The sequence below is a fragment of the Sciurus vulgaris genome (genome assembly GCF_902686455.1).
Source record: "Sciurus vulgaris genome assembly, chromosome: 14".
NCBI classification, from domain to species: domain Eukaryota; kingdom Metazoa; phylum Chordata; class Mammalia; order Rodentia; family Sciuridae; genus Sciurus; species Sciurus vulgaris.
Window position 1 is genome coordinate 67,904,119 of NC_136475.1, and position 20,174 is coordinate 67,924,292.

At 40.3% G+C, this 20,174-nt stretch overlaps 1 protein-coding gene across 1 annotated transcript; it reads left to right on the forward strand.

The window, feature by feature from the left end:
• The first annotated feature begins 10,164 nt into the window (after positions 1 to 10,164).
• Positions 10,165 to 12,613, forward strand: LOC306644361 (galactocerebrosidase-like). The gene has a single exon (XM_079111235.1). The coding sequence runs from the start codon at positions 10,310 to 10,312 to the stop codon at positions 12,020 to 12,022; it is 1,713 nt and encodes a 570-aa protein (XP_078967361.1). The 5' UTR covers positions 10,165 to 10,309; the 3' UTR covers positions 12,023 to 12,613.
• Positions 12,614 to 20,174: the final 7,561 nt, after the last annotated feature.

Genomic DNA, 20,174 nt, shown 5'->3' on the forward strand with positions numbered 1-20,174 from the left:
AGCTTCTGTCAGTGCACATTGGGAATCATGGAAGAACCTTCAACTCCTTCCTACAACTCTTCCCAGCAGACTTCAAACACATTTTTCATTCAATGGTGAGCCCTCCAGGCTCCTAATCACCAACCCAGTGGGATCCCCAGTTGCTGGGAATTTCATAAAGCAAAATTCCCCAGGGAGTTTCAACAGAGGTGCTCAGGAAGCCAAAACCCCGCTAGCTCTTTGGCCCAACTCAAAAGCCCAGCTGCAGAATAGCCTCCCACACTCTGCTCCTTACTGTTCAAGGTCTGGCAACTGTATTGTTCTCCTTGGTGTCAACTCTTGCCCATTGCAAGGAACTCTTGAAAGTGGTGGTGATCTGGATGTGGATGGGGTAGGGGAAAATACTATCATGCCTAAGTCCATGGCAGGAGCCCTGGGCCTTCACCATGGAGGGTCAAGGTCTCATGGGCTGATGCTGGATGCTAAATCTGAGGTCTAATCTAACCAGCTTCTAGATTTTCAGTAGAAGCTGGGTATGGCTATGAACTTGGACAGTTGCAGATCTCTTAAGTATTCTTATGTTGCAGGATATCCAAAAGTAGCAGATCATTCTGACTAAAGAACAAGTCCTTTGAAAGGACAATTCCACGATTTCACAATTTCTGTAGACAGTTCAAGGAAACTGCTGACATTATTTAAACTGTGTGAAAACTGATTATTTGGTTGATAAATTACTATATTCGTTCTAAAATAATAGACTTCATCTTCTGCAAAAGAACTGCACAAGGATCAATTGCTATTTATTGATTGGAAATCGCACTTTCATTTTCCCATTTTTTTAATAATAAAAATTTAGATAGGAATTAGTGGTGATTGATGCACAACTTCATCAATGTACTAGAAGCTACAGAACTGAACATGTTAAAGGGTGTGTTTTTCACTACGTGAATTATATCTTTTTTTTTTTTTTTTCCAATGCTGGGGATCAAACCCAGGGCCTGTGCTTGTAAGGCAAGCACTTTACCAACTGAGCTATCTCCCCAGCCCCTGAATTATATCTTAATATAAAATCAAACAGGGACTGGGCTTGTGGCTCAGTGGTAGAGTGCTTGCCTAGCACATGTGAGTCACTGAGTTCAATCCTCAGTATCATGTAAAGTAAATAAAATAAAGGTTTATCCATCTACAACTAAAAATCTTTTTTAAGAAGTCAAATAATCGGAAAAATTTGAAAAAACAGAACAATAACAACAAAAAACTATTATCATGCCCATTGTAATCATCAGGCCACAAATTTCTGTAGCACTCTATGGTTGCAAATGATGTCCATGAACATGATCCTCTTCATCCTCGTTGTGACCCCGTAAGCTAGAGAATGTAGGATGCCATTTCCGATATACGCAGATCGAGGCTCCTGGAGGTTAAGGGCCTTGTATAATGTCTTATACTTGGCAGAGGTAGAATCAAACACTGGTTTTTTCCCTCTGGTTCTGGGTTTGGTTTTCTTATCCATGTGGCCTCAGTAGAGGCTTGATCTCCCAAAGTCTTTCTTAAATGATAGCCCCGGCTTTCTTGTAGGCAAAAGAGGTATTCTTTATTGTTTGGGGCACCTATGTGGACCTGGGGTAGCCCAAACCAGCAAACTCAGCCTCAACTGATCTAATTCTTTTACCTCAGTCCTATATAATTATCATTTTGTGCGTGCATAATGACATGCAAGTTGATGTAAACTGCTGTTTTAAAGAGAAGTTCTTTCTGCTGAACTTAATACCTGAAAACCAATTAATATGCCTGACTCTATGAATATCATTGATGTCAGGTTTGTCAATCACAAATAGAAAATAGAACTTAATTTGCCATTATTCAGTGACTTTCCCCCAAGAACCTCTTGTCACATGTTTGTGGGTCAAAGTATTATTTGAATACCTCTTGTTAAAAACTTTAAGGCCAGTAGCTGTGGAGGAGCTTCTTGTTCCTTTTACCTCTGTCCTCTGATGGAAAAATTAATCTCCCTCTCCCTTAGTCCCTGGTATACTTAGGCCAGATTCCTGGACCTACCCTCTACTTCATGGTGTCTAATTCTGAAATAATATGAGTCAGTTCCATTGTGTGGAGTAATTTCTTTGTTTATACTTCAAATTGTATTAGCTCACATCATGATTCTCACTTGTGCTATGATAAAAAAATTTTCTTCTCTCTGTGGGTTTTATTCGTATTAGGTTTTCAATTCTGCTATTCTTGATTCAGGTCCAAAAGCCAATTAACAGAAATATGACCTCACACAAATTTAAGATGCTCATCTTTAATACTGATTGATTCCTCTTATCTTCCCCTTCTCTTAACACCCCATTCTAACACACCTCAGGAATCTGTACCCAGACCTCATCCATTCTCTATCTTCACTCATTAGTGCTCATATGAAAAGGTCAGCTCACACTAAGGTACATGAATACCACTCAACACTGGCACTCAGTTTACTAGTTACAAAGACATTTCTCATGTACAGACAAGACATTCTGGGTATAGGGTATATATCAGCAGAGAACAGTTTTTGTTCCACAACAACACCTGAGTGATCCTTTTGCATAAAGAATTGTCCAATGATCATGGAAAGAATGTTGTATTAGTTAGGAAACTTTCCCATCATGTAATAGAAAATTAACCCAACTGACTGAAACAAAAAGATAACGTCTTTTCTCATGTAACTGAAAAATCCAGTGGTATACTTGAGTCATAGCTGGATCTAAAGTCTCAAATGATGTCTGAAGCACCCAGTGTCTGTCAACTCTTGGCTCTGCTTTCTTTCTAGTGGGCTCTCCTTTCACATAGACTCTTCTTTCCTTGGGGCCAGGTGGCTGCCAGCAACTTGAGACTCATATCCTCATGGCTGTAAGTTCCGAAATAGTCTGAATCTTATCCATTTGCTCAAAGAAGAATTAATTCTAATTTGGTTTTATTTTGCTACCATCCACATCTTTGAGTCAATTCTTTGACCAAGAAAAGATAATATCCCAAGTGCCAGGTCTAGGTCACAAATTATGAGTAACAGATTTATTGCAGGTGAAGGTTAGGGTAAGAACTATTTATTCCCAAAGCACAGTGAGGTTCTGGAATGGCACAAAACAATTGCTAATGAGAAATCAACAGTTTCCATTAGTAGTTTGGGTCTTAAATGTCTCTCAGAGGCCCATGTTTTGGAGGTCAGGTTCCCCAGAGAGTTTCTATTGGAAGGTTATGGAAACTTCAAGGGGTCAGTCTAGTGAGAGCTTTTTAGGTCACTGGGAGTATGCCCCTCTCGAGGATTGTGGAACCCTGTTACCTTCCTCTCTCTGTATTGTTTCTCAGCCATGAGGTGAGTGACTTTGCTCTGTTACAGTCTCTTACCTTGATGTACAGCCTTACCATAGGCCCCAAAACAATAGGGTCAATCAATCATGGACTGGAACCTCCAAAGATGTGAGCCAAAATAAACATTTTTTCTTTATAAGTTGATTAGCTCTGGAATTTTGTATACTAATGGCAAGCTGATTAACAGATGGTCAATCTATGAAGAATATGTTCAGTCAAATAATTCAACTTAAGGTGTACAAGAACAAAGGTATGAGATGGTCAATTCTGTGTGTCAATTTGACTAGGCTAAAGGATGCTCAGGTAGCTAGTAAAATGTTATTTCTGAGTATGTCTATGAAGGGGTTTCTAGAAGAAATTAACATTTGATTGATAGTAGACTGAATAAGGAAGATTGGGTGGGGTTGATCCAATCCTTTGAGAACCCAAATAGAGCAAAAAGGTAGAGGAAATGTGCATTTATGAACTTGCTTTCTGATTTTGAGTTGGAACATTCATCTTCCACCCTCAGACATCCAACTTTCTAGTTCTCAGGCCATCAGACTCAGACTGAATTACATCTTCCTTGGGACTTCAGCTTGTAAATGGCATGCTGTGGAACTTCTTGGCATGCATAGTCATGTGAGCCAATCCCCATAATTAATCTTCACTTGCATAAACCTCTGTATATCCTATTGGTTCTGTTTCTCTAGAGGAATCTAATAGAAGGTATTTAACAGACCTATGTTCATTGTCCTTGATACCACAAAAATTCTTCTGAGCCAACCTCTGACAACTTGTTCTAAGTGTTTGATTAGGAATACAAGTTCAGAAGAGGAGGGGGAAGAAAAAGGAGGTACCAGTAAGGGATCTGGCAGCTTAACTTTAAAATGTTTATAATACCAGAGCATTGTAAAAAGACTGGAGCCCAAAGATACTGTGTTTGGGAGTTTATTAAAGAACCAGGAGGCTGGTTGGCAAAGGCCTCTCCTATCTCAGAGAAAACAGTCAAGGCTAGAGGAATGATCAGGTCAACAAAGTGGTGATGGAAAATGTGGTGAAACAAGGAAACTAGCAGAGTCTTCTCCAGACTTGAGGCAATGTCAGCCCTTGTCAGAGCAGCAGCTGCTGCTCATATGCATGGAGATAGCAGTTCTGTGTGCTCCGACCCCAGACACGTGACTCCTATCTTCACACTAGCTGTGCCAATTTGAGCATATTTCATCCTCTGTTAAGTGAAATAATGCCTGGGTTGTGTGAGGACCAAATAGGATCTCACATGTGAAGGGCTTAGCATCACAGTCAACAAGTGGTAGCTAATATTATTGTTTCAAAACTGCCATTTGAAATTCTAAGAGGGTGTTTCAGGTGGAAAATATCTGGCAGTCTGAGAAGAACTGCTTAAGTGGTCCTTTTGGAGTTTCTATTTTTAAGGCAAGGAGATACCCAGTAAAGTGCATTTTAAATTTTAGTTATAGACACTGTTGTTGGATGTTGAGCGGGTTGGTTTTTCACCACTGTGATCAAAATACCCAACAAAAACAATTTAGAGGTGCAAAAGTTTATTTTGGGTTCATGATTTCAGAGGTCTCAGTCCACGGTAGGCCAACTCCATTGCTCTGGGCCTGAGGTAAGGTGGAATATCATGCTGGAGGAAAGCTGGTCAGCTCACGAGAGCCAGGAAACAGAGAGAGAGAGAGAGAGAGAGAGAGAGAGAGAGAGAGAGAGAGAGAAAAGTTTGAGATGCCAGAGACAAAATATAAACCCCAAAAGTATACCCCCTGGTGACCTACTTCCTCTAACCTGCCTACAGTAGCCACCTAATTAGTCCATTCAAATTATTAACCCTTCAAGTGGATTAATCCATTGATTAGGTTACAACTCTCATAATCTAATCAATTCACCTTTGACCATTTCTGCATCCACACAGGAGCTTTTCTATATGTCAAATAGACATTGTAAGATTGATGTCATCGGGATGTGTTCTTCCCCTGACACCCATCCCCATGTCTATCTGCTGACATAAGATTAGGTAACAAGAAGGGATCATCCTGGAGGGAAAGACATTTTCAGTTCAGATTTATTAAACAATCTGATATTCAGAGCTGGCCCTAACTGAAGCCTTGGGGCACGGAAGGACCACTGATCAACAGGGAGGGGAATATGGACCCATGACTTCAAGCTCCACATCAGGGTCCATCAGCTCAATACAAATTGTGCATCTTAAAGAAAGTGTGTGTGTGTGTGTGTGTGTGTGTGTGTGTGTGTGTGTGTGTTGAAAGAACCTAAAACTAGGATTCATACCCTCCAGATTCAGACAGTTTTTCTCTGAGCACCTGGGACCTCACTCAGCATAGAAGGAGCATGACCTTAATCTTAAGGAAGCAGCACAAGATGGGGCTGGAGCAGGCAGGGATGGGGACATAGGCACTCCCGTCTTTGACCAGACTATAAATGGTGTCAGAACAATTGAAGAAGAACCAGCTCTGTCTCAAATCTCATGTTACTCTTCTCTTTAGCAACTGAGACAAGGTTTAGTATTTCTTTAAAATTGCATAAGTAATTTATTTCTTACAGTATTGGAGACTGGGAAGTCCAAGATTAAGGGACCTGCATCTGACAAAGGCCTTCATGCTGTGCCATCTAATGATGGAAGGTGAACAGAGATTGAACTTGACTTTTTATAATGCACCTATTTCTGAGATAATGACCTTAAACCATTCATGAAGGCAGACCCCTCATAGGCTAATCATTACCTCTTGAAGGTTGAAAGGTGGCACATTTGGGAGTCATTACCAAATTACATTTAATAGACAGGGGATAAAGTTTTTTATGGATCTTTAGCTGTGGTGGTGACATATTAACAATTATTATTAGTTATGAAAACAGGCTTGAGCACTGTTGACAGTAACTAACATTCCCAATTCTACTGGCACTGTCACTAACAAATAATTTCAGCCACTGAGATGTCTGTTAATTAGAGGGGAATGATTTCCAACTTTCCTTTGCTTCTTTGACCCATGCATGCCACATAAATGAAAAAATTGGAAAATAAAAGTTGAAGTTCCTGTGCTTGAACAACATTTACATACCCCAGGGAAGAATCAAGATAAAAACAAATGATGCTGGTTCAAGAATCTTCCTCCTAGAGATATTTTACAATAGGTCTAGGGTTTTCTTCATTGCTCCTTACTTCTACTGTGCTGAATAAGCAGAGGAATTAAGTGGCAAAGAGAACCATGTTGAATCTTGCCTTTTTCCCTTCGCCAGTCTTACCCCAACCCTCACCCTGCAAGCTCAACTCTTTAGAAAAGGGTGGTTGGAAGAAAGATAGAAACAAAGGTTCAGGATTATGGGAGAAGTCAGGAAAATATTCTGAAATCATAGTTCTTAAACATGACTGCACCTTGGAATATTCTAGGAGCCTTAAAAATTAAGGATACCTGGGTTCTACTTCCAAAGATTCTGATTTCAAAGACATGGGGTGTGGCTTGGGCATCAGGATTTTATCAAACTCACTGGGAGATGCAGTCAAGGTTAAGAACCTTTGTTTTAAGTTGTTTGCTCCTAATCGAGATGAAGAAGAGGGTAATTAATTTGGTCATCCCTTATTTGGCAAAATTCCTTGATGGTAGTGTTTCTTCACTTTAAATGAATATTAAAATCACCTCAGTAATTTTAAAAACATGATTGCCATAACCTGCACTGAAGTCCAATTAACTCAGGACCTCTGAAAGTGAGCAGAGAGGTGTGTTTTGTTTTTTTTTTTAATTTATCAGAGAGGTGTTTTTAAACATTGATTTTTCCATGAGCCAATGGGAAAATAAAGCAATGGGTCTCAAACTTTCTGTGTGCACAGGAATCACCTGGTGAAATCATCAAAACCATATATTCTTGCATCCTATCCCTGAAGATGGGTTCTGAGAAAATTTTTATTTATTTTTATTTTTATTTATTTATTTGTTTTTGGTACTGGGGATTGAACTCAGGGGCACTCGACCACTGAGTCACATCCCCAGCCCTATTTTGTGTTTTTATTTAGAGACAGGGTCTCACTGAGTTGCTTAGGGCCTCACTGTTACTGAGGCTGGCTTTGAACTTGTAATCCTCCTGCCTCAACCTCCCAAGCCCCTGGGATTACAGACATGTGCCACCACACCCAACTGAGAATTTTATTTTTAACAGACCCTGCAGGTCATTTTAGTGAAGGTGTTCATTAAGACCACCCTCATCCATTGTTCTGATTGTTTTCTTCTCCTGACCAAGATGCACTTTGTGCAACACAAATGCAACCCTGCGATCTGATCTTTGGTGAGTGTCAATTGAAGGGGCAGTGAAGGGAAGCAGTACCACTCTCTTGGGGTACGTTTAGAAATTTCTAGGTTTATCTCCTAATATTCATGACTGGAGTTGCAATAGATAATTGGTGAGCAAAGTCCAAGTAGTCCAAAAAGTCGTGAAACAAAGAATTGCCCTGTATCAAAAATCAATTGTGTTTCCAGTGAGAAATATTGGAAGTTAGAAAGATTTGGATTGTACATGATCTGAAGTAACAAGGGATAGACTTGAGCACATAGTCATCAAATGCAGTAGCCATGAGATGTGAGAAAAGGTCTGGAAGTTCAGGAAACCGAGACCTCATCAATAAACCTCATCTCCCAGTTACCTCTCTCTTCTTGTCTCCCAAAGAGGGCAATTCTAACTATGTCACCCATCCCCCAGTCATGGCCCAATTTCTGCAATTTCTGTTGGTGTCCCAGTGATGAACCCAATAGTCCTACATTCTTTTTTGTTTGTTTTTGGTGCCAGAGTTTGAACCTAGGGTCACTTAGCCAATAAGCCACAGTTCCAGTCCTTTTAAAATATTTTATGTAGAGACAGGATCTTGCTAAGTTGCTTAGGGTCTCACTAAGTTGCTGAGGCTGGCTTTGAACTCATGATCCTTCTGCCTTAGTCTCCTGAGCCTCTGGGATTATAGGCATGTGCCACTGTGCCCGGCCCTACATTCATTTTTGGTGAGGTCAAAACAATAGTCATCTTTCCACTGGCCCCCAGACTCTAATTTCTAGTCAGTTGTTCTTGGGCAAATCGCTTTATCAAGCAGGACTTAGACTTCATTTTTAAAATTAGTAGGTTGAACCAGTGATGTACATAGTCCCATTTACTTCTGGCATTCTGATTTGATTCTAGTCTGGGAATTTTTAGTCTTTGTAGAGAACTGCCCCCAAATACGATTATATTTGTTCAGGTGATTCCTGAAACACCTTCTTATTTGGAGGCAAAACTTCAGATCACAAAGAGATCAGGCTTAAACTTTTATTGTCCTAAAGACAGTACATTTACATGAATTCCTTCTCAGAACATAATGACTGTCACATGGACCTTACTCAAAGCAGAGTCCAATTCAGTGAAATATATTCATTACTTTTCCACTCATTATTGAGCATAAGAACACACACTTTCTCTTAGATAAAAGTCTATTGACACAGGCCAGATAACTTTTTATTGTAGGGGGCTAACCTGCACATTGGGGGATGTATAGTGGCATCCCTGGCTTTACATGAGTTATGGTCTTGATATGAGGTGTTTCCCAAAAGCTCATGTGTAAGACAATGCAAAAAGTTTCAGAGGTGAAATGATTAGACTGAGGCATAATATAATCAGTGGATTAACCTACTGGTATAGATTAACTGGGTGATAACTATAGGGAGGTAGGGTGTGGTTGGAGGAGATAGGTCACTGGGGGCATGCCTTTGGGGTTTATATTTTGTTCCTGGCAAGATCTCTAACCCTAACCCTAACCCTAAACCCTAACCCTAACCCTAACCTAACCCTAACCCTAACCCTAACCCTAACCCTAACCCTAACCCATTCATGGTTAAAACACCAGAGAAACTAGGGATAGAAGAAACTACCTCAACATTGTAAAGACTATATATGACAAACATCACACTGAATGGAGGAAAACTGAAAGGATTTCCTCTAAAAACAAGAACTAGACAAGGATGCGCGCCCTCACCACTCCTATTTCATATAGTCCTTGAAACTGAGAGCAATCAGGCAAGAGAAGGAAATTAAAGGGATACAAATAGGAAAAGAAGAGCTCAAATTATCTCTATTTGTTGATGACATGATCCTATATTCAGAAGACCCAAAAAACTACCAGAAGACTTCTAGAGCTGATTAACAAATTTAGTAAAGTAGCAGGATACAAGATCAACATACATAAATCTAGCGCTTTCCTATACTCTAAAAATGAACCTACTGAAAAATAAATTAGGAAAACTATTCTGCTCACAATAACTTAAAACAAACAAACAAACAAAAACCTTGGGAATTAATCTAATGAAGGTTGCCGAAGACCTCTACAATAACTACTATAGAACACTGAAGAAAGAAATTGAAAAGTAACTTAAAAGATGGAAAGACCTCCCATGTTCTTGGGTAGGTAGAATCAGTATTATTAAAATGGACATACTACCAAAAATGTTACACAGATTCAATTAAATTCCCTCAAAATGCCAATGACATTCTTCACAGAACTAGAAAGAGAAATTATAGTCTTCTCATCCCATCCTATATAGAGCTCACGCTCTGAAAGCTAAGTGACTGGACCATGGTGAAAGGAGAACAGGGACTTGGTTGGGGTGCAAACCCCTTGCAAACCTGGTCCTCTTTTTGTTCAGTTACAGACCGGTACGTGGTAGGTGCGCCCTAAGTTGCTGGATAGGTTCGTGCTAAGCCCACTCCTTGCTCTCTGCCTTTGGCAGGCCTTGGATATCCACCTTCCTTTCGCTAACATGTTCCATGAGGTGAAGCCAAAAGAGTAGCCACGGAACAACAGCACTAGAAGGCAACCTCCCGACTTCTTAATTACCCAGAGCCCTATCGTTCTGAAATATTGGATTATCTCGTTAAGCCAAATTTTGGTGCCTGTTTGCATATTCTAAAAGTTGAAATAGGTGGTGATGGGCAAACAACAGATGGTATTGAACCCTCCCACATGCATTATACATTAGATGAGAATTATTTCCGAGGATATGAGTGGTGGTTAATGGAGGAAGCTAAGAAGAGGAACCCTAATATTATACTTATAGGGTTGCCATGGTCCTTCCCCGGATGGCTGGGAAATGGTTTCAATTGGCCTTACGTAAATCTTGAGCTGACTGCCTACTACATCGTGAGCTGGATTTTGGGTGCCAAGCGTTATCATGATTTGGACATTGATGATATTGGAATTTGGAATGAAGGATCATTTGATAGCAATTATATCAAAGTGTTGAGAAGGATGCTGGACCCTCAGGGTCTACAGAGAGTCAAAATCATAGCGAATGATAATCTCTGGGAGCCTATTTCTACTTCCGTGCTGCTGGACTCTGCACTCTGGAAGGTGGTTGATGTTATTGGGGCTCATTATCCTGGGGTCCACACAGTACAGACTGCAAAGCTGACTGAGAAGAAGCTTCGGTCCTCTGAAGATTTTAGCACTTTAAACAGTGATGTGGGTGCTGGCTGTTGGGGTCGCATATTAAATCAAAATTATATCAATGGTTACATGACTTCCACAATCGCTTGGAATTTGGTGGCTAGTTACTATGAACACTTGCCGTATGGGCAATGTGGATTGATGACTGCCCAGGAGCCTTGGAGTGGACACTATGTGGTAGAATCTCCTATCTGGTTATCAGCTCATACAACTCAGTTTACTCAACCAGGTTGGTATTACCTGAAGACAGTTGGACATTTAGAGAAAGGAGGAAGCTATGTAGCTCTGACTGATGGCTTAGGTAACCTCATCATCATCGCTGAAACTATGAGTCATAAACATTCTACGTGTATACGGCCATTTCTTCCATATTATAATGTGTCACACCAATTGGCTACCTTTGTTTTGAAGGGATCTTTTAGTGACATACCAGAGCTACAGGTGTGGTATACCAAACTTGCAAAACCACTGGAGAGACGTCTTTTTAAACAACTGGATTCTCTATGGCTCCTTGACACTGGTGGCTGTTTCACCCTGGACCTGCAAGAGGACGAGCTCTTTACACTCACCACTCTCACCACAGGCTGCAAAGGCAGCCACCCGCTGCCTCCCAAATCCCAGACCTTCCCACTCACTTATAAGGACGATTTCAATGTCGATTACCCACTTTTTAGTGAAGCTCCAAATTTTGCTGATCAGACTGGTGTATTTGAGTACTATATGAATGTTGAAGACCCCGGAGAGCATCGCTATGCTCTGCGCCAGGTTCTCAATCAGCGACCTATTACGTGGGCCGCTGATTCTTCCAACATGATCAGCATTATAGGAGAATACCAGTGGAGTGACATGAAGATACAGTGCGATGTTTACATAGAGACCCCTGATAGGGGAGGTGTTTTCATTGCAGGAAGAATAAATAAAGGTGGCATTTTGATTAGAAGTGCCAGAGGAGTTTTATTTTGGATTTTTTCAAATGGATCTTACAGAGTTACTGGTGATCTAGCTGGATGGATCACATATACTGCAGGCAGTGTTGAAGTCACGGCAGAAGTGTGGTATACACTCACATTAAAAATTAAGGGTTCTTTCTCCTCTGGCATGTTGAATGGCAAGCCTCTGTGGACAAACATCCGTGTGAATTACCCAAAGAATGGCTGGGCTGCAATTGGAACTCACTCCTTTGGATTTGCACAGTTTGACAACTTTCATGTGGAAGCCACAAGCTCATAGAAGCTCACAGCACATCATGGAACACTGCCTAGATTTTTTCATTTTGGTTTCGGCTCAGAGTCAATTCTTATTTTGATGGACCAATATATGAGCCTTTGGAGGCTGACGATAATGAAGAGTAACTGGAAGAAAGATATATTTTTTGCTTGATCCTGTGAAAAATTTTCTAGAACTAATCCCAGATGGAATATAGATGAATCTTTAATATTAGCTGGCATGTCTCTTAAAATTCACACTGTCCGTTGGTCCTGTCTTCAGGCATGGTTAGGGTGGTTCAGACCTCGAAGCCTGTGTCTTGTTTGGAAGTGAAGATGCAGACGGCCACGGATTGATCATCACAGAGATGTGTTTTTGAGTGCAGTGGTGTGTCTAAGTGAGCTGATGTCCTCATGGTGAATGACGCTACTGCAAGAGGAAGTTCAAGAATGTGGAAGAGCTGCTGTTTGAAAACCACTTCAGCATGTTATCCTTACACTCTAACAAGTACTTTTTTCTACCTTCTTCTTTTTTAAAATGATGCTTCTGAATTGCAGGATGTAATGAATGGGATGATTTGAAAAATGCCTCATTAATAAACTACCTCTAAAGCTATTTCTGCAGTAATAAATACTAGATTAATAATAAAAAAAAAGAAAAGAAAAAGAAATTATAAAATTCAATTGGAAAAATAAGAGACCCAGAAGAGCCAAAGTAATCCTCAGTAAAAGGAGTGATGCTGGAAGCATTTTGAGGTCAAATATACTACCTCAAAATATACTACAGAGTTACAGTAACAAGTACTGGCACCAAAACAGGCATGAAGACCAATGGAATAAAATAGAAGACATAGAGATAAGCCCATATAAACACAATTATCTGATACTAGACAAAAATGCCAAAAACATTTATTGTAGAAAAGAGCCTCTACAACAAATGGTGTTGGGAAAACTGAAACTCTAAATGTAGAATAAAATTTGACCTCCATCTCTCACCCTGCACTAAAGTCAACCGAAAGTGAATCAAAGACATAGACCAGAAACTGTGCAACCCCTTGAAGAAAATATAGGCTCAGCACTTCAGTATGTTGGCACAAGAACCAACATCTTTAACAAGACTACTACAGCCCAAGAAAAAATAATTAAAAAATCAGTAAGTGGGATGGCATCAGATTAAAAAGCTTCTGCACAGCAAAGGAAATAATTAAGAGCATGAAGAGAGAGAGCCTACGGAATGGGAAAAGATCTTTGCCACCTGCACCTCAAATTGGGCATTAATATTCAGAATATATAAAAAACTCAAAAAACTTGACAACCCCCAAGTAACCCAATTAATAAATGGGCAAAAGAACTAAACAGACACTTCTCAAAAGAAGAAATACAATTATATGAAATATAAAAATATGAAAAAAATGTTCAACATCTTTAGCAATCAGGGAAATGCAGATCAAAACTACATTGAGATTTCATCTTACGTCAGTCAGAATGGCAATGATTAGAATACAAATAATAATATATGCTGGCGAGGATGTGAGGAAAGAGGTACATTAGTACATTGTTGGTGGGACTGCAAATTAGTTCAACCACTCTGGAAAGCAGTATGGAGATTTCTCTAAAAACTAGAAATGGAACCACCCTACAACCCAGCTATCCCACTCCTCAGTATATATCCAAAAGATCTAAAATCAGCTTATTATACTGATACAACTACATCAATGTTTACAGCAGCACAATTTACAATAGCCAAGCTATGGAACCAACCAAGGTGCCTTTCAACAGAAGAATGGATAAAGAAAATGTGGTTTATATACACAATGGAGTATTGCTCAGCTATAAAGAAGAATGAAATTATGACATTTGCTGGTAAATGGATGGAAATGGAGACTATCATGCTGGGTGAAATAAGCCAGACTGAGTAAGTCAAAGGTTGAATGTTCTCTTTGACATGTGGAAACTAGTCTGAAATAAGGGAGGGAAATGAGAGAGAAAGAGAAAGGGAAAGGGGGGGCTTTCATCAAAATAGAAGAAAGAATGGTGAACTAGATAAAGAAGATTGAAGGGGAGGGAAAAGGGGCAGGATAAGGGAAGAACAGAAGAATGAACCTGACCTAATTTCCCTATGTACGAATATGAGTAGGTCTCAGGGATTCTCACCATCATGTCTGTCCACAATATGATAACTAACAAAAGGAAAAAGCTAAAAGTAAATTGTAGAAAGATCAGTATAGTAGAAGGGAACAGGGAGAGGGAGGAGGGGAAGGAAAGGAGAAATAATTGGAACTGAATTACAGAAAATTATATTCCATGCTTTTTAAATTATGTCAAGATGAATTCTAATTTTATGTATAACTAAAAATTAATCATAAAAAGTTGTACTAATAAGAATTATTGGGATTGAGGAAGGCTTAGAGAAACAAACCAAAGGAATGAACAATCTATTCAATGAAATAATATCAGAAAATTTCCCAAATCTAAAGAATGAAATGGAAAACCAAGTAAAAGAGGCTTATAGGACTCCAAATATACAAAATTACAACAGACTCACACCAAGGCACATTATTATGAAAATACCTAACATACAAAATAAAGACAGAATTTTAAAGGCTGCGAGAGAAAAGAATCAAATTACATTCAGGGGGAAACCAATAAGAATATCAGCAGATTTTTCAATTCAGACCCTAAAAGCTAGAAGGGTCTGGAACAACATTTACCAAGCCCTGAAAGAAAACGGATGCCAACCAAGAATCTTATACCCAGCAAAACTTACTTTCAGATTTGACGACGAAATAAGATCCTTCCATGATAAACAAAAGCTAAAGGAATTTACAAAAAGAAAGCCGGCATTACAGAACATTCTCAGCAAAATATTCCATGAGGAAGAGATGAAAAACAACGATGCAAATCAGCAACGGGAGGAACTAGCCTAAAGGAATAGCCAAATAAAGGAGAAACCAAATCATGTCAAAAAACAAGAATGAGTTAAATGACTGGGAATACAAATCATATCACAATAATAACCCTGAATGTTAATGGCCTGAACTCATCAATCAAAAGACATAGACTGGCAGATTGGATTAAAAAGAAAAAATCCAACAAAATGCTGCCTGCAAGAGACTCATCTCAAAGAAAGAGATACCCATAGACTAAAGGTGAAAGGATGGGGAAAACCATACCATGCACACAGACACAGCAAAAAAGCTGGATTATCCATCCTCATTTCATTTGGTTCATTTTTTAAAAATTTTATTTATTTATTTGTTTGACACAACTTGGTTCCTCCTTTATTTGACAGTTCCTTTAGGATAATTCCTCCCTTTGCTGATTTGCTTCTTTGTTTTTCATCTCTTCCTCATGGAATATTTTGCTGAGAATGTTCTGTAATGCTGGCTTTCTTTTTGTAAATTCTTTTAGCTTTTGTTTATCATGGAAGGATTTTATTTCATCGTCAAATTTGAAGGTAAGTTTTGCTGGGTATAAGATTCTTGGTTGGCATCCATTTTCTTTCAGGGCTTGAAAAATATTGTTCCAGGCCCTTCTAGCTTTTAGGGTCTGGATTGAAAAATCTGCTGATATCCGTATTGGTTTCCCCCTGTATGTAATTTGGTTCTTTTCTTTCACAGCCTTTAAAATTCTGTCTTTATTTTGTATGTTAGGTATTTTCATTATAATGTGCCTTGGTGTGGATCTGTTGTAATTTTGTATATTTGGAGTCCTATAAGCCTCTTTAACTTGATTTTCCATTTCATTCTTCAGATTTGGGAAATTTTCTGATATTATTTCATTGAATAGATTGTTCATTCCTTTGGTTTGTTTCTCTAAGCCTTCCTCAATCCCAATAATTCTTAAATTTGGCCTTTTTATGATATCCCATAGTTCTTGTAGATTCTGTTCATGATTTCTTACCATCTTCTCTGTTTGTTCAACTTTGTTTTCAAGTTTAAATATTTTGTCTTCAATGTCTGAGGTTCTGTCTTCCAGGTGTTCTATTCTATTGGATATGCTTTCTATGGAGTTCTTAATTTGGTTTATTGTTTCCTTCATGTCAAGGATTTCTGTTTGTTTTTTTTTCATTATCTCTAACTCTTTATTGAAATGATCTTTTTCTTCCTGTATTTGCTCCTTTAACTGTCGATTGGTGCGATCATTCAATGCCTGCATTTGCTCTTTCATCTCATCATTCAGTGCGTGCATTTGCTCTTTCATCTCATCGTTTGCTTCCCTGATCATTTTAATTATGTACATTCTGAACTCCTTTTCTGTCATTTCTTCTGCCATGCTGTCATTGGGTTTTATTGATGTAACATCTAGATTTGTTTGCAGCATTTTCTTTCCTTGTTTTCTCATATTGTTCAGGTATCAGTGGACTGCTGAGATATTGTAGGTTTCCTCTATTGACTTACAATGTCCCTGAAAATTTCTATATATATCCCCTCTTAGCTTTCAGTAGCCTGAAGTCTTGGAGGAAGTTGATAATGCGGTGCTCCACAAGGAAGCTGCCTCTCTAGGAGTGGTGGCCTTCAGGTGGGGTATAATCCCTGCTAGTGGGCAGAGGTGCCTCCACTTGTTGACCAATGGTCATCCAAAGGGGACCTAGGCTGCGTGCTGAGGCAAGGTCTTTTGGGCCTGAGCCTATGGTTTTACCGTCCTTGTGGGGAAACCTCACCCGGCAGGGAAGACTCACCCGGTGGGGAGGTGTCGCTGGTCAGTTCCCTCCTAGAGGTTCCCCTCAATTTACAGCTACCTGGGCTGGGCTGCCTTCCTCTGCAAAGTTCCCAGGGGCCCGGCCCTACCTCCTGGGCCTGGGAGCCTCACTCTTTGCAGATGAGTCTCCTTAGGCTGCCTCTCCTCAGAGAATCTGCCCGCAGGCCTGAAATCTTTGCTCCTCCCTAAGCCTGTCTCTGTGGGGCTCTTCCACCAAGAAGCCTCCTAGATCCTGGGACCCTGCTGTGCACCTAATCGCCTGGCTATGCGGCCCCTCCTCTGAGCAGCCACCTGGGGCCCCGTACAATCGCTCTGAGTCCCAGAGACTCGCCACACGCCTCTTCCTCCAGACAGCCGCCCAGTATTCCGGTGTGGTCACTAGGAGTCCAAGCAACTCACTGCGTGCCTCCTTCCACCAACCACCCGTAGCCCTGGGCAATCAATCACTCCGAGTCGAAATGACCCTCCCTGTTCCTCCTCCTCCTCCTGGTAACCCCCCGGGTGTTCAGGAGCGGTCGCTCTGAGTGGCTCTGAATCCACGTGACCTGCTGCACGCGTCCTCTGGGCAACCACCCGGAGCTCTGGTGCGGCCACTCAAGACCAAGCGACCCACTGCGCTCCTCCTCCAGGCAGCCCCCCTGTGTTCAGGAGCGGTCGCTTTAAGTCCAAACAACTCACCAATCGCCTCCTCCTCTGAGCAGCCGCCTGGAGCTCTAATGCAGTCACTGCGAGTCCAAACGACCCGCCGCGCTCCTCCTCCTCCTCCTCCTCCGGGCAGGCCCCAGTGTTCAGAAGTGGTCTGAGTCCAAACAGCTCGCCACGCAGCCCCTCCTCTGGCAACCGCCTGTAGCTCTGGTGCAGTAACTCCGAATCCAAGTGGCTGCGCTCCTCCTCCTCCTCCTCCTCAGGGCAGGCCCCGGTGTTCTGAGTCCACACAGCTCTCCCTGCCGCTCCTCCCCTGGGCAGCCACCGGAGCCCCAGTGATTGCTCCGAGTCCCAGCGCTGTGCTGAGTGGCCTCCTCTACGACGCTCCCGGTTGTCCGAGTTCACTGCTCCAGTGGGGGGAGGGGTGTCTCGCCGGCAGCTCTACTTCACAAAGTTCCCTGCGTTCCGGGACTACCGTCCCATCCGGGACGCCTCCCCAATGGGAGAGACTCACCCGGCTGCTTTGAGTTGGTCCCAAGTCTCTCAATTTCTCCTCTTTTGAATCCTGAGTCCTGGAGCAACATGAAATGCAGCCACCCTCAAGGCCACCATCTTGAAACCTCCCTCATTTCAGATAATGTGGACTTCAAGCCAAAACTAGTCAGAAGGGATAAAGAAGGACATTACATACTGCTTAAGGGAAGCATAAATCAGCAAGACAAAACAATCATAAATATGTATGCCCCGAACATTGGCTCATCCATGTACATCAAACAAATCCTTCTCAATTCCAGAAATCAAATAGACCACAACATAATAATATTAGGCGAATTTAACACACCTCTCTCACCACTGGATAGATCCTCCAAACAAAAATTGAATAAAGAAACCATAGATCTCAATAACACAATCAACAATTTAGACTTAACGGACATATATAGAATATACCATCCAACAAAGAATGAATACACTTTCTTCTCAGTAGCACATGGATCCTTCTCTAAAATAGACCATATTTTATGCCACAAAGCTACTGTTGGCAAATACAAGAAGATAGAGATACTATCTTGTACTCTATCAGATCATAATGGATTGAAGTTAGAAATAAATGACAGAATAAAAGACAGAAACTTCTCCAATACCTGGAGATTGAATAATACACTATTATATGATGAATGGATAACAGAAGACATCAGGAGGGAAATAAAAAAATTCTTAGAAGTAAACGAGAACAAAGACACATCATATCAAAATCTCTGGGACACTATGAAAGCAGTACTTTGAGGAAGATTTATTTCATGGGGCGCATTCAACAAAAGAAGTAGAAATCAACAAATAAATACTTAACACTACAGCTCAAAGCCCTAGAAAAAGAAGAGCAGACCAACACCAAAAGTAGTAAAAGACAGGAAATAGTTAAAATCAGAGCCGAAATCAACGAAATTGAAACAAAAGAAACAATCGGAAAAATTAACAAAATAAATAGTTGGTTCTTTGAAAAAATAAACAAAATTGATAAACCCTTAGCCACACTAACAAAGAGAAAGAGGGAGAAAACTCAAATTACTAAAATTCGGAATGAACAAGGAAATATCACAACACACACAACTGCAATACAAAACATAATTAGAAGCTATTTTGAAAACCTATACTCCAACAAAACAGAAAACCTCGAAGACATCAACAAGTTTCTAGAGACATATGAATTACCTAAACTGAACGAGGAGGACATACACAACTTAAATAAATCAATTTCAAGCAATGAAATAGAAGAGGTCATCAAAAGCCTACCAACAAAGAAAAGTCCGGGACCAGATGGGTTCTCAGCCGAGTTCTACAAAACCTTTAAAGAAGAGCTCATTCCAATACTCCTCAAAGTATTCCATAAAATAGAAGAGGAGGGAACCCTCCCAAACTCATTCTATGAAGCCAATATCACCCTGATACCTAAACCAGACAGAGATACATTGAGGAAAGAAAATTTCAGACCAATATCCTTAATGAACATCGACGCAAAAATTCTCAACAGAATTTTAGCAAATTGCATACAAAAATATATTAAAAAGATAGTGCACCATGATCAAGTGGGTTTTATCCAGGGATGCAAGGTTGGTTCCACATCAGGAAATCAATAAATGTCACTCACCATATCAACAGACTTAAAGTTAAGAATTACATGATTATTTCAATAGATGCAGAAGAAAACATTTGATAAAATACAGCATCCCTTCATGCTCAAAACGCTAGAAAAAATTGGGGTAGTGGGAACATTCCTTAACATTGTAAAGGCCATCTACGCTAAGCCGATGGCCAATATCATTCTAAATGGTGAAAAACTGAAAGCATTCCCCCTAAAAACTGGAACAAGGCAGGGATGCCCTCCTTCACCACTTCTATTCAACATCGTCCTTGAGACTCTAGCCAGAGCAATTAGACAAACCAAAGAAATTAAAGGGATACGAATTGGAAAAGAGGAATCAAACTATCCCTGTTCACTGATGACATGATTATATATTTAGAGGAACCTGGAAATTCCACCAGAAAACTCTTAGAACTCATAAGTGAATTCAGTAAAGTAGCAGGTTACAAGATCAATGCTCATAAATCCAATGCATTTTTATACATAAGTGATGAATCTTCAAAAAGAGAAATTAGGAAAACTACCCCATTCACAATAGCATCGAAAAAAAAAATACTTGGGAATCAATCTCACAAAAGAGGTGAAAGACCTCTACAATGAGAACTACAGAACACTAAAGAAAGAAATTAAAGAAAACCTTAGAAGATGGAAAGATCTCCCATGTTCTTGGATAGGCAGAATTAATATTGTC